The 14,559-nt window shown below is 47.1% G+C and overlaps 1 protein-coding gene across 5 annotated transcripts in view; it reads left to right on the top strand.

Moving 5' to 3' along the window:
* NHSL1 (NHS like 1) overlaps window positions 1-14,559 on the top strand; it is a 374,547-nt gene that overhangs the window by 207,703 nt on the left and 152,285 nt on the right. The window contains exon 1 of one of the 5 annotated variants that reach the window (XM_029596473.1): window positions 8,987-9,361. The exons of the other annotated variants lie outside the window; for them this stretch is intronic. Coding sequence (XP_029452333.1) covers window positions 9,343-9,361 — 19 coding nt within the window. The 5' untranslated portion in view covers window positions 8,987-9,342. Of the gene's footprint in view, window positions 1-8,986; window positions 9,362-14,559 lie in introns of those variants that run through there. 5 annotated transcript variants of the gene reach the window in all.

Genomic DNA, 14,559 nt, shown 5'->3' on the forward strand with positions numbered 1-14,559 from the left:
AGAGCTGCAGTTTTGTTTGATTTCCTTGTATTTATTTATTCAAATGTATAGCCTGTGGATCCACAGAGCTCAGTGGGTTACAATAAACATACTCAAGTTGAGTTAAAACAGTTCTAAACAAGGACAAAACAAAAATTAAAGAATAATCTTTCATTGACCTGATCGAGCACCTACCACAAATGTATGTATTTTAAAACCTTTATTACCCACCCTTCCTACGTTCAGGGTGCGGTACAATGGCACATTCACGATCGGCGTAACACACAGTGACGAGAAAATAAAAGTAATAAAAGTAAAGAATTGATATCACATCACCGACGGCAGGACATGCCTCCAGAGGTAAAACAAACTGCTTCAGTGTTCATCTGCTTTTTGAACAAATAGGTCATTAAAATATGTGGACGCTCTCACATTTCTAATTTTCTTCGGGAGAGAATTCCCGAGGGAAGGGCCTGCTAATGAAAAGGCACATTCTCTGGTTTCATCGAGGTGCGCCGCTCTAGGAGATAGGATATCTAGTAGAGTTTGGCCAGAGGATCGAAGCGCTCTAGAGAGAGTATGAATTTTCATGATTGCTACAAACCATGGTGCATGTACGTTGTTAATCGTGAATAAATAATGGTTATTAGTTTACACTGGAAGCCAGTGCAGAGATTGTAAAATTGGAGTGATAAGGTCGTGAAAGGGGGTTCCTGTTAGTAGCCTTACAGCAGCGATGGTATACGTGATGGTATACGCAGGAAGACCTATCAAAAGAGAGCTACAGTAATAATCAATTCTGGAAAAAAGAAGAGACTGCAGCCTGAAATCAAGTAACGGCTTCAGGTGATAATATTGCAGACAGGAACAAGTGGGTTTTCAAGCGTAATAGGTTCTTCTCTGCTTGAGGGATGCAGGAAGCTCATTATATCACTGCAAACCCGCAATGCTGAACATTCGCTCACGGGACTGGACCTTTTTAACAGTGGGGATAACTAATAAGCCCTTTGATACTGAATGTAATAGACAAGTTGGACAATAAATGCCTGCGCCTTGGTAGACTATTGGGAGCAAGGCTGTTAACTGCCTTGAAAACTAGTGTGGGAATTTTAAATCTTATGTGCTAGAATATAGGAAGCTATTGTAGTAGGGTTAGAACTGGAGATATGTGATCATGTAGGGCGTTGCAGAGACCAAACCAGCTGCTGCGTTTAGGATACCTTGTAGAGTCCAGAGGGTTGTACAGCGATGGCAACCAGCTATTACGCAAATGCACAAGGTCGATATTAGGGCAGCGCAGAATGCTAGAAATTTCTAAATGAGCTAAAGATTTAAGGCCTGGGATTCTAATCATAAAGTGAATCAGATGATGGTCAGACCAGGGAACACAGGGTGCCTGAGACAGACGACTGATGCCATCCCCTCACAGCACACAAAGACCAGATCTAGACTATGGCCTTATCCAGTGGTTCTCAACCGGTGTATCGCCAAGCACACTCAGGTGTTTCGCCACACTTCCCGGTCCCCCAGCTGTTCCCCCTGCCCCAGCGAAACAGGAGCTTATCTTCCACCCGGGCAGAACGCGGCAGGAGAGCTGGAGTCAGCGGCACCGGCATGGTCTCTTCTTCCCGCGGCCCGGAAGAGGAAGCGGTATGCAGCGGCCGCGTGCGGGAAGAAGAGAGCATGCTATTGCGGGCAGCACTGGCCCAGAGAAGAGGACAGGCACGGCCTGAAGAATGAGCGGTGCGGAGCAAAAGAGGAGCAGTGTCAGCCCCTGTGGCCGATGGGACTCCTTTCTCGAGGGCAGTAAGTGGAGGAAGCTGCTGCTGCCGCTAGTTCGGTGGGGGCAGAAAGAGAGTGAGTGAGCAAGCCTATGTGTTTGAGATCCTGTGTGTGAGAGAGAGAGAGACTGCCTAGAATGCTTATTTAGATTAACAAAGTGAGTGAGAGCCTGTATGGGTGAAAGAGAATGTGTGTGTGTGATTGAGATCCTGTGTGTGTGAGAGAGAGAGTATGAATGTAGGTGTATGATTGAGAACCTATATGTGTAAGTGAGAGAGATCATGTGTATGTATGATTAAGAGCCTGTGTGTATAAGTAAGAGAGAGCATGTGTGTCTGTGTGTGATTGAGAGCCTGTGTCAGTGAAAGAGAGAATGTGTGTAAGGGTGTGAATGAGTCTGTGTGTGACAGCATGTATGTTAGTGTGTGATTAAGAGCCTATATAAGTGAGAGAGAAAAAGCATGTGTATATGTGCATGACTGAGAACCTGTGTGAGAGACAGCTTGTGTGTGAGAGAGAGAGAAGAGAAAGCTGCAAGCAAACCATCCCTTGTCCTGTGAATGCAAAACATTCTCAAGGCACCTGGATATCAAACGTTCCCATGTATGCAGAGCAAAGCATGTTTTAATCCTTATTTTTCATTATTGGATCTTTGTGTCTGCTATTTTGAAATATTTTATTGGTATCTAGAAATTTTTGATATGAGTCTTTAATTATTGGATATTCCATTCATCCGCTGTTTTGAAATAATCTGTTCTTTTTGTTAGTATGGTTTTACTGCTACTGATTTTATATTTCTTGATTTGTTTTATAAGGATGGGTGATGTTTCTTTTTTCCTTTATTACACTGCATGCAGAGACTCTGGCTTGTTGCGGTTTCCAATTCAGTTTTTGTCTGCATGCTTCTAGTTATGCGTTTTGGTCTCTTTATTCCTTGTTAGGTGAGGGTCAGCACATGTGATTTAGGTGAGGTTTTCTGCTGGGGTGTAGTTTCTGTGTAGGGCTCTATAGCAGCCTGACTTGGTCCATTTTCCTAATAGGAAATGTATTGGTGTCTTAAAACCTGGTGTAATATTTTCAGTGTTGCCTTTTCTTAGGTAAGGTGGTTACTGTTTGAGTGCTGGAAATTGGTGCTGTTTTGGTGTGGTATGTTTACTATTTATGCAATTTCTGTTCAGACAGAGTACTTATCTTTCCCTTGTGTCATTCTTAACAATAAAAATAATAGAGCTCTCATAGAGGATGGTAAAGCATGCCATAAACTTGGAATCGGAATCGCTGCTGAGAAGGATCTGTTGAACTCTGGAGAATGGTGAAATGCCCTCATTAGGTGGCAATTGCAAAAGATGTTTCCCTGCAGATCTAAGCTTTCTCTTGGCCTTGTACCACTTTAAACTGCCCCTCAATAGAGGGCAACAATTTCCTTTAAGCACCTTAAATGCCCAAATCTAAGTTATTAAACCTACAATGCTCCTCTATTTGTAACCAATGCAATTGCAAAAGTAGAGGTTTAGCCGAAGCTCTTTGTGATCTCCCTAACACAATATGAGCCATCTCCTTTTCAGTCGGTTGTCATGTTTTAATTGCCTTCCTTGGTGCTCGGAATACAATTCCATTTCAGTAATCCATTATTACAGTAGTAAGTAATCTTCAGGAATGCCTTTCTGTTAGTGGAATGGTGGTAGTTCACAGGGGCTATTGCAAGGGTACTGGGTGTCCCAGGTGAACCTTCAGTCTTGCACGCTTGCCTATTGGCCTCTCTGCTAAGTCCAGCTGTCCACAGCGTCCAGCATCTCTTCTTTCTTCTTCTTCTCCTCTCTCCCCTCCACTCCCTGCTCAGCACACCGGCATCCACGCCAGTACCTTTGCCTTTTTTTTTTTTTAACAGTACCCAGTATTCTCTTTCTCTCTCCCTCCATCCCATACCTGCCCAGAATCCTCTCTTCCTACTCCACCTTCAGCTGACCAGCAATCGTGCGCCACAGCTTCCCCACCCACCCAGCTTCTTCTCTGTCTGCACCACCCATTCTCTTCTCTCATGCTTTGCCATGCCTTACAAGTGGGTAGATGGCACCTGGAGGTTTCCAGGGTTTTTGCCATCTGCCAAACGTTTGATGCCCCAGGCCTGTGGTTCCCAACCTTTTTGTGCTTTGCGGCACACCATAACGTCCCCAATATCACCTTCTCTTCTCTTCCCTCTGGCATCATCACCTTCTTCCAGCATCATAATCATGTTTCTCCCCTGGCATCACCATCTTCTTCCCTTCCCTATCCCCCCCCCCCCCATGCCCCTGGCATCATCACCATCACCATCCCTCTCCCACCATCTCTTCCCACATAAGAACATCCCAAACTGGGTCAGACCAAGGGGGTCCATCAAGCTCAGTATCCTGTTTCCAACAATGGCCAATCCAGGTCACAAGTACCTGGCAAGTACCCAAACGTTAGATAGATCCCAAGCTACTATTCCTTGTTGATTAATAGCAGTTTATGGACTTCTGCTCTAGGAACTTATCCAAATCTGCCGTAAGCACATGCTCTGCCGACGAATTCCAGAGCTTAATTATGCGTTGAGTGAAAAAGAATTTTCTCCAATTTGTTTTAAATGAGCTACTTGCTAACTTCATGGAGTGCCATGCCTAGTATTATCCGAAAGAGTAAATAACTGATTCACGTTTACCCATTCAAGTCTTTTCATGATTTTGTGGACCTCTTATCAAATCCCCCTCAGTCGTCTTTTTTATTTTTTTTTTCAAGCTGAACAGCCCTAACCTCTTCAGCCTTTCCTTATAGGGGAGCTGTTCCATCCTTTATCACAGGGGTCGGGAACCCATGGCTCGCGAGCCAGATATGGCTCTTTTGAGGGCTGCATCTGGCTCGCAGACAAGTGTCGCCATACTTCGCGGTTCCCCGCTGACCCAGCTGCTCCCCGGTCCTCCGCCGCCCGGGCTTAAAATGCTGTCAGCCCGGGCGGAACGCGGCAGGACAGCTGGAGTCAGCGGCACCGGCGTGCTCTCTTCTCCTCCCCCCCCCCCCCCCCGCGGCCCGGAAGAGGAAGTGGAGAGCATCGGGTGCCTGCGCGGGAAGAAGAGACCACACTAGCGTGGTCTCTTCTTCCGCGCAGGCACCCGATGCTCACCACTTCCTCTTCCGGGCCGCGGGGGGGGGGAGGAGAAGAGAGCACGCCGACTGGAGTCATCCGGGTGCCTGTGCGGGAGTCATCGGGTGTCAGCCGGGTGCCAGCGCTGGAGTCATCGGGTGCCTGCGCGGGTCTTCCCACGCAGGCACCCGAAGTGGAGAGCATCGGGTGCCTGCGCGGGAAGACCCGCGCAGGCACGCTAGTGTCCGACGGGAAGAAGACTGCAGCGCGGCTCGGAGGAAAATGAAAATCTTCAACCGCGGCCGATGGGACTCCGCCTTCGCCTCCGCGAGGGCTGAAAATGAAGGAGGTTAGCGTTGGGAGGTGGCTGCTGCTGCCGCGAGTTCCCGGGGGGGGGGGGGGAGGGGGAGAGAGAGTGAATGAGCGAGCAAGCATGTGTGTTTGAGATCCTGTGTGTGTGAGTGAGAGATTGCATGTATGTGAATGATTGAGAGCCTGTATATGTGAAAGAGAGTATGTCTGTGATTGAGATCCTGCCTGTGAGAGAGAGAGCATGAATGTAAGTTTACCATTGGGAACCTGTATGTGTAAGTTTGTAATTGAAAACCTGTTTGTTTGAAAGAGTATGTGTGTATGATTGAGATCCTTTGTGTGTGAGAGAGAGATCATGTGTATGTATGATTAAGAGCCTGTGTGTATAAGTAAGAGAGAGATCATGTGTGTCTGTGTCTGATTGACAGCTGGTTTAGGTGATGGAGCATGTGAGTATGTGATTGAGAGCCTGTGTTTAAATGAGAGAGAGAGACCATGTGTGTCTGTGTGATTGAGAGCTGATTTAGGTGAGGGAGCATGTGAGTATGTGATTGAGAGCCTGTGTTTAAATGAGAGAGAGAGACCATGTGTGTCTGTGTGTGATTGAGAGCTGATTTAGGTGAGGGAGCATGTGAGTATGTGATTGAGAGCCTGTGTGTAAATGAGAGAAAGAGAGGACATGTTTGTAAGCATGTGAATGAGAGTCTGTGTGTGAGAGAAAAAGACAGCATGTATTTATGTGATTGAAAGCCTGTGTGTGTGTAAGCGTGAAAAGATAGACAGCATGTGTGTAAATGTGTAATTAAGAGCCTATATAAGTGAGAGAGAAAAAACATTTGTATATGTGAGTGACTGAGAGCATGTGTGTATAGGTGTGTCATTGAGAGCCAGTGTGAGAGAGTGCTGGTATGTGACAGAGAGGAGAAAGTTCCAAGCAAACCACCCCACCTCCTGCTAATTCAGAACAATCTCAGGACACCTGGATATCAAACGTTCCCAGGTATGCAGAGCAAAAAAATTTTTGTATCCTTATTATTTTTCATTACTGGATCTTTGTGTCTGCTATTTTGAAATATTTTGTTGGTATCTGGAAATGTTTTATATGAGTTTTTAATTATTGGATATTCCACTCATCAGCTGTTTCGAAATATGTTCTTTTTGTTAGTACAGTTTTACTGCTGATGATTTTATATTTCTTGATTTGTTTTATAAGGATGTGTGATGTTTCTTTTTTCCTTTGTTACACTGCATACAGAGACTCTGGCTTGTTGCAGTTTCCAATTCAGTTTTTTCTGCATGCTTCTTGTTATGCGTTTTGGTCTCTTTATTCTATGTTAGGTGAGGGACAGCACGTGATTCAGGTGAGGTTTTCTGCTGGCGTGTAGTTTCTGTGTAGGACTCTATAGCAGCCTGACTTGGTCCGTTTTCCTAATAGGAGATGTATTTGTGTCTTAAGGCCTGGTGTAATATTTTCAGAGACTTATTGTACTTTAAAAGTGTGATCTTACATAAAATGCACACATTTACTTGTATTTAGTTTTAAACATATTGTATGGCTCTCATGGAATTACATTTTAAAATATGTGGCGTTTATGGCTCTCTCAGCCAAAAAGGTTCCTGACCCCTGCTTTATCATTTTGGGAGCCCTTCTCTGTACCTTCTCCATCACAACTATATCTTTTTTGAGATGCGGCGACCAGAATTGTACACCGTAATCAAGGTTCAGTCTCACCATGGAGAAATACAGAGGCATTATGACATTTTCTGTTTTATTCACCATTCCCTTCCTAATAATTCCTAACATTGTTTGCTTTTTTAATTGCCGCAGCACACTGAACTGATTATTTCAATGTGTTATCCACTATGACGCCTAGATCTTTCTTTCCTGGGTGGTTACTCCTAAGATAGAATCTAACATCAAGAAATATAAAATCAATAGTAGTAAAACCATACTAATAAAAAGAACAAATTATTTTAGAACAGTTCATGAACAGAACATCCAATAATTAAACAGTTGATGATTAGAACATCCAATAATTAAAACCTTGTATTAAAAAATTTCAGACACCAATAAAATATTTCAAAACAGAAGATACAAAAAAACAAGATAAAAAAATTATCTGCTGTCCATACCTGGGAAAGTCTGATTTCCTGGTGCCCTGGGATTGTTGCCCGCAACTTTCTCCTTTCTCTCAAACATACATTCATACACACAAGCTCACTCTTTATCTCATTTACATAGGCTCTTAGTCACACTTACACAAATGCTCCCTCTCTCTCTTACACACAGGGTCTCAGTCACACACATGCTCACTCTTTCAGTCACACATTTGCACCCATGCTCTCACACATGCAGGCTCTCATTCACACATGCTTTCTCACATATAGGGAGGCTCTCAATAACATATTTACACTCATGCTGTCACACACAAAGGCTTTCACTTATACATATTCACTGGTTCTTAACCACCCACACCCATGCTGTCTCTCACACACTTAAACGCATGCTCGTTCTCTCTCTCACTTACATACACATGGTGTCAATCACACTGTTGCATGCATGCTCTCTCTCTCTGTTACACACACAGGCTCTCGCTCTCTCTCACTTACATACACAGGCTCTCACACACTTACAAACGTGCTCTGAGTCGCACACATGCTTTCGCTCTCACACACAGGATCTCAGTCACCCCCACATGTGCTTCCTCGCAATCTCTCACCACCTCTACAGCAAAGAACAAGTGGTGGCAGTGGCAGCGGCAGCAGCAGCCTCCACGGTCTCAAGATAAGAAGAGGCCTATCGGCTGCGGGAGCTGACGCTGTGCCTCCTCTTGCTCCAGGCCGTGCGGCCCGCCCTTCCCCCTCCTCAGGCCAATGTGATGCTGGCATGGTTTCTTCTTTTTCCCCCTGCGGCCGTGGGCACACTGCATAACACTTCCTCTTCAGGGCCATTGCCTCGAGTTCCTATCAGTGGTTTTGCCACGTTCCGCCTGGGCTAACAGCATTTCAAGCACATGTGTGTGTGTGTGAGGAGGAGTGTGACTCATTGGGGAGGGAGAAGTGAGCAGCCAAGCTCTTGGGAGACTGGGAAGTGTGGCCATACCCCTGCATGGGCTTAGCAATACCCTGATGTGCGGCCACACAGCAGCTGAGAACTGCTGCCCTAGGCCACGGCCTTGTGTGCCTAACAAGAGAACTAGCTCTGGTAGTTTAGCATAAAATACAAAGAAAAAAACCAATGTTCTTTAAACTCGCTTTCAACATGTAATGCTGGCTGGCTCTGCACGTTTTCTGAACTATTCTCTTGCCACCGGAAGGAAAACCTAAATGTGTGTAAGGGAGTGAGTGGCCTCCTTTTCTGAGAAGGAAGCTCACATGAGCCAGGGGACAGATTGCCCCGCTCACCTGCCCTTTGCGGGTCGGTGCCTGGGCTTTCCTGGCCGGGTGTTCTTTCGTTCACAGCCCGACCCTGGATTTGAGTGCCCCCCCCCCCCCCCGGTGCCTTGGCGATAAGATGCCCCGCCCCCGTTCTTCCTGTCTGCATCGCGTGGATAAGAAGGGGAGGGCTTTGGTTTCCAGCTGTGCCAGTCCGACGCTCGTCCGAGATCAGAGGGCGGGGCAAGAGGAGCACATGGCAGAAGGGGGGAAGGGGTGGCCCCTCCCGTCAGAGAGCAGGCCCCCCCCCCCTCCTCCTCCTCCTCCTCGCTGGGACGGCGCCGCGCTAAGAGAAACAACGATCGCGCTGAGAATGGGCTTTGCTGCGCCTCTTGGTTTTGCCGGGGGTTTTCCCCTCTTCCTCCCTCCCTCTGCAGCTTACACGTGGGGCAGATAGAGGAGCGCTCATCACTGTGCACTAAGCGCGTACATACGAGACCCCATGAAAGGGAATAGAAGGGAGGGGGGAGGAGGAGAAGTTGGCGGCGCATTCCGGAGTCAATAAAAAGGAGCAGGCGGCGGAACTGGAGAAAGAGCCGCGGAGCAGCCATGGGAAGCCTGCAGCGCGCCTCCGCCCTTGCACTGATGAGGGGAGCGGGGGGTTGCATTTTTGCACCGGGGGGAGCAGTGATTGGATAGCAGCGCGCGCTGGCCCGGTGCCACGCGTGTTGTGGATGCAGCGGACTGGGGAGCAGCTGTGCCTAGCACCGCTCTCCTCTTCGTGGATCTGCTGAATGATGTTTTGCCTGAAAGGTGAGGTCGCTCGCTCTTATTTCCATCTTTCCCCCTCACCCTGTGCTTGGAGGTGCCGGTTCCCCCCAGCACTTTTGAACGTCTGGGAGATTTTGTTTGATTGCCTTGGCGGACTGGACGGGAGTACACGTGAGTTGTCATTTTGCGTTCTGGGGAGCCCCTGCGTGCAGCTTGACCCCCAATCCTGCACCTTAGGCTTGGGGAGATGTTGCTGGTAAAATGAGAGGGTTTCCTTGATGTGGGCAGCTTAGTACTCTGGAGTGTAGCAAATCGATTTGCTGTTTTGTAGAAACTTTCTTATCCGTGCGGCAGTTGTGTTAGCACTGGTCATGCAGTAATGGCTTCTAAAAATCCAGCAGCCTACAGAGCAAGGGGAATCGACAGGGGAGATGAGGGGGGTGGGGATTGGGGATTCACTCAAGCTTGTCAAAATGCAAATATTGTGTAAAATAGCTCCAAAGCTGTGTTGCCTATTGATGCCTCTGGGAACCCTCTTTCTGGGTCAGAGTTGGCGTTTGCTCTCAGAGTTGGCGGTATGGTTGACTGATTTGACCCATGCGTTCGTCCCTGTCTGAACTTACCCATGTCTTGTTAGGTTTCAGAGGAGTTGTGTTTGTACTTTTGCCAGTGTGTTCCAGTTTTCACCCTTTCTCCCCCCCCCCCCCGTTGACACAGTAGAAGTAGAGGGGAAATCTGGTGATTAGAGCAGCAGGCTGAGAACCAGGGAAGCCAGGGTTCAAATCCCCCTGACTCTGGGCAAATCCCCCTGCTTCTGACTCTGGGCAAATCACTTCACCTTCCATTGTCTCAGGTACACATTTTTAGGGGCCGATGCAATAAATGTGCGCAGAAAAAGGGCGCTCTTTGTTGAGCGCCCGTTTTCCTAGCGCGCACCCAGCCGTCACTCCTGGATGTGCAATTCAATATTTAAATGAGGGGGTCGCGCTATAAAAAGGATGTGCTAGGGAAAAATGTGCATCCCTAGTGCCTCCTCTGCTTCGGGGGGCACAGGAGAGGTGGCTGTCGAGCGGGCTGGGAAAATGGACGCTCAATCTACCAGCATCCATTTTCTCCCACTACTGGCATAGACACGCACAAGATACACAGCCTGGACCATGTATCTTGTGTGTGTATATTGGGCGTCCAGAATTTTTTTTTTTTTCCCAAAAACGTTTTGCCTCCTATTAGGAGGAATCACAGAGAGCAGAATTTTTCCTTTTTTTTCAATGCGCCCTTGAGTGTGGCATGCCTTTTTGCCGTGTTGCAAGGGCACATTGGTTGCATGGAAAATGTATTGGATCATGGGGGATTAGCTACTAACCTCATCTACATGAATTTCCACGTGATGAGCGCTATTAGTTACGCAGTGATTTGGATGCACGGTATTGCATCGGCCCCCTTAGATTGTAAATCCTCTGAGGACAGGGAAATGCATTCAGGAACAGTAGGTAACTCACCTTGAGATACCAGTGAAGAGGCTTGATCCAACAAGATTATATAAATAATTCAGTTCCTTGGAGGGGGGAATTGGGGAGTTTTCTTTTATCTGGGATCTTTTGCCCTGAGAAAAGTTGAATCTCAAATACAGTATGAAACATGCTTGGTGCTTTCTCACACTTGGGCGCTTTATAGGCTCTTTTGTCAAAATACAAGCTGAAATGAGTGCAGGGCACCCTTGGGTTTGGAGAGACAAGCCTGTCCAAAGCAAGGGCAGCAGAGAGGAACCTTTATATCTAACTTAGGTGGTGTTATGGGATGAAAATGTCCACGATGCCCTGCATATTGGGCCACTAGGGAGTGCCGAAATTAAAAACGGGTGAGGCGAGTCTCCTCTCACTGTTTTACCACAATATGTCTCTGTATAGCTTATACACGCCCTGGGCGCTTGTGTATAGACAGACAGACGCACACACACACAGGGCTTTGGTTTCCAGAAGGGATCTGAGCATTCTGTGTCTGGCACAAAAAGTTATTTTTTCCCCAAGACGCACTCTGACAATGAAATATAAATGCGGCCACTGAGCGCACCCTCTGAAAGTGTTCAGAGCTTTGGGAGTGGTATTCGGTTCTGCACTGGTAGCTGGGGGCTCCTCCTCCGGAGCTCGCCACGTTATTTTTCCCTAAGCAGTAACAATAAACGGCATTTTTTGCATCGCTCTCCATCGCATCAGCGTGGAACGGCGGTGGGGGTGCTCGTGCCGGATGCTAATACCGGTCCAGCCTAGCTTTTAAGGCTGTTTGAATAATATTTAGGCAAAACTGATGCCCCTTTTTAAAGAGTGCTGTCAGCACCGAGCCACGTTCCCGCGTGCGGGGAGAAGGGAAATCCACGCAGTAAAACTTCCCTCTCCGTAAAGAGCGCCAGTCCAGCGGGGTCCCGACTCGCAGGGTTTCATCCCGCGTATGGAAATCACTTTTCCCTTGTGGTACGGCGCTCGACCTCATTCAAGCTAGAGGGTAATTTGGTGGGTGGATGGACCCTGTCGGTGAAAAAGGGGCTGTGAATAACCTTTTAGAGAGGTATGTGAGGGCTGAAAAGCCTCTTGCTCAGCTGCAGCCGTTTGTTGCTCCTTTGAAAGGTGTGGCAGGCGACTTAGGAGTTCAGTTTCCTCCAGGACCCGTTTGGCTACCAGAACTGTGCACGGGCAACACACGAGGAAGGACGGGAATGAAGCCCCAGGGCCTGTGAATGGATTTATGTTTCTAACGTTGACCGTATTGAAGATGATCTCATACTTATCGGCTCAAGGTCCTTTTCCGTAGCTTGGATGCTGAGCCCCTTGCTCGGCCTTCCTGCCCACACCCCCAAATCTTTGGACCCGATGAGTGAATCTTCACTGCTGTTGGCTGGATTGAACTAAGCCCTAAGCCAGGGGGTGTTTTCAGGAGATCCACAATGAATATGCATGAGATAGATTTGCATCCTCTGCCTCCATTGGGGCCGATGCAATACAGTGCGCTCAGCCGAGCGCACTGTATAAACCCGCACTCCAACGTGGGTTAAATAGGCGCTAATCCATCCCTAATGCAGTAGGGGGATTAGTGCCTATTTAACCCGCGTCGGGCGCGGAGTGAATGTAATAGCGCTCAGAGGCTATTACTTATTCACTCTGAATGCAATGTGCGTCTCAGAAGCACATTTATCGCTCAGCTAGTAACACCTGCCTGGAGCAGGCGTTAATAGCTGAGTGCAGGTAAAAGAAGTACCGAAAAGCAGAAAAAACTGCTTTCCTGTACTACTTCTCTTAAGTAAAAAAAAAAAAAAAAAACTAAACTCGGCAGACCGCAGAGTTATGACGACCAACGCCGGTAAACTCGGCGTCGGTTTTTATAACCGGCAGCTGCGGTGGGGTTGCGTTAGCAAGGAGGCGCTAAAGTCACGCAAGCGGCCCTAGCGACTCCATCCTAGCGCGACCCCCCAAATTTGGGTATTGCGTGGCATGACTTTTCTGCGCCTGCTTTCCGCGCTTTATATTGCATCGGCCCCATTGTATGCAAATATTATCTTATGCATGTTCATTGTGGATTTCCTGAAAACCAGGCCTATTCGTGGTTTCAATCCCTACCTCTTCAGTTGCGATTGTCTGAAACCTTCATGTAATACAACAGCCTTTTTTTAAAATGTATTTATTTAAAGTTTTTTTTATACCGGTATTCGTCGAAACATCATATCGGTTTACATATAATGTGTAACAGAAAGGAAATACATTAAACAGGGTGAATGTTGAACTTGGAAGGGTATATAGAGGATAGCTAACAAAAGTTTTTAGAGTCAAACTATATCATAAAATGGGAAAAGCTATAGCATTGCAGTTAGTATTTACAATTAGTTAGTTAACGAGTAGTTAAGAAGCTGTGTGGGAGAATAAAAATTGCATACCATAAGGAATAAGACATGACAGTGGAGTTAGTTTTTACCATTAGATTGGGCAGATAAGTATGATGGGAAAGGATGGGGCGGAAGTGGAGGGTGGGGAGGTAGGGGGGCGGGATGAATAAATGGGGTTAATCTGGGAAGGCTTTTCTAAAAAGCCAAGTTTTAAGCTTTGTTTTGAATTTTTGCGTATTTGTTTCCAGTCGCAGGTCTGATGGCATGGAGTTCCAAAGTATGGGACCCGTTGTAGAGAAGGCATGTGTTTTAGTGGAAGTTAGACGATAGGTCTTGTGAGGTGGGATTCGGAGGGTGCCTTTGTGGATTGCTCCGATGGGGCGTTCAGAGGCGTATAGGTGAATGTGGTTGCTAGTCCAACTAATGTTGTTGTCGTGTATGGATTTGTGTGTAATGAGTAAGTTCTTGTAGAGCATGCGAGCGGAAACTGGTAGCCAATGCAGATCCTTAAGGATTGGAGTTATGTGGTCAGTTCTACGCGTGTTAGTTAGTATCCTGGCTGCAGCATTTTGTAGGGGTTTAATGTAAGACGCAGGGAGTCCCAGGAGGATTGCATTGCAGTAGTCAATTTTCGTGAGGATGGTAGCTCGAAGGACGGTGCGAAAGTCGTTGAGGTGTAGGAGGGGGTTTAAGTTTCTTAAGGGTATGGAGTTTGAAGAATGAATCCTTTATCGTGGTGTTGATGAATTTTTTGAAATTGAGTTTGGCTGTCAATGGTTCTCTAAAACGTTCTCACAGCTCACAGAGATTGCCCTGTGAATCTCCCCTTTAATGCTCTTGAGGACCAGAGTTGGCCATGCCTACCCTAAGCACCTTTTTTTTTTTTTAATACAAAAGTTGACAAGCACTAGAAAACCCTGCATAACTTTGAAAGCAGTTCTTTATTTTCATTTTTCAAACTGCTGCTATGTACTATTTAGCATTTATTCATGGCGCTTTTCTGCAGAGCACAGTCGCGCTCTGAGCTTGCACCGGTGCTGGTAGCTGCTCGTGACCTCACCTTGGAGGCAGGCCAGGCTTTTTTGTGAGCCGTGGAGGACCAGGAAGAGTGTGAGACGGTTGTGCCATGCAGCTCCTTTCGGCAGCTGTTAGATGTCGCCCGCTGCCCCTCCCTCAGAGTTACTGCACTGGCGCGTTTGTCCGGCCAGCGTGAGAGTGCACAGAGTGCCATTCACCATTGTACAACTCCACATCTCTTCCTGACACACACAGCCACTGTAAGAGAGGCAGCTGGAAGAGGGCTTGCTCATCTGCTATTGCCTCTTGATGCAAAGAGAAACAAAAGCAATTATAATGGTTTCATGGCCAA

This window comes from Rhinatrema bivittatum, chromosome 3 (assembly GCF_901001135.1).
Source record: "Rhinatrema bivittatum chromosome 3, aRhiBiv1.1, whole genome shotgun sequence".
NCBI classification, from domain to species: Eukaryota; Metazoa; Chordata; class Amphibia; order Gymnophiona; family Rhinatrematidae; genus Rhinatrema; species Rhinatrema bivittatum.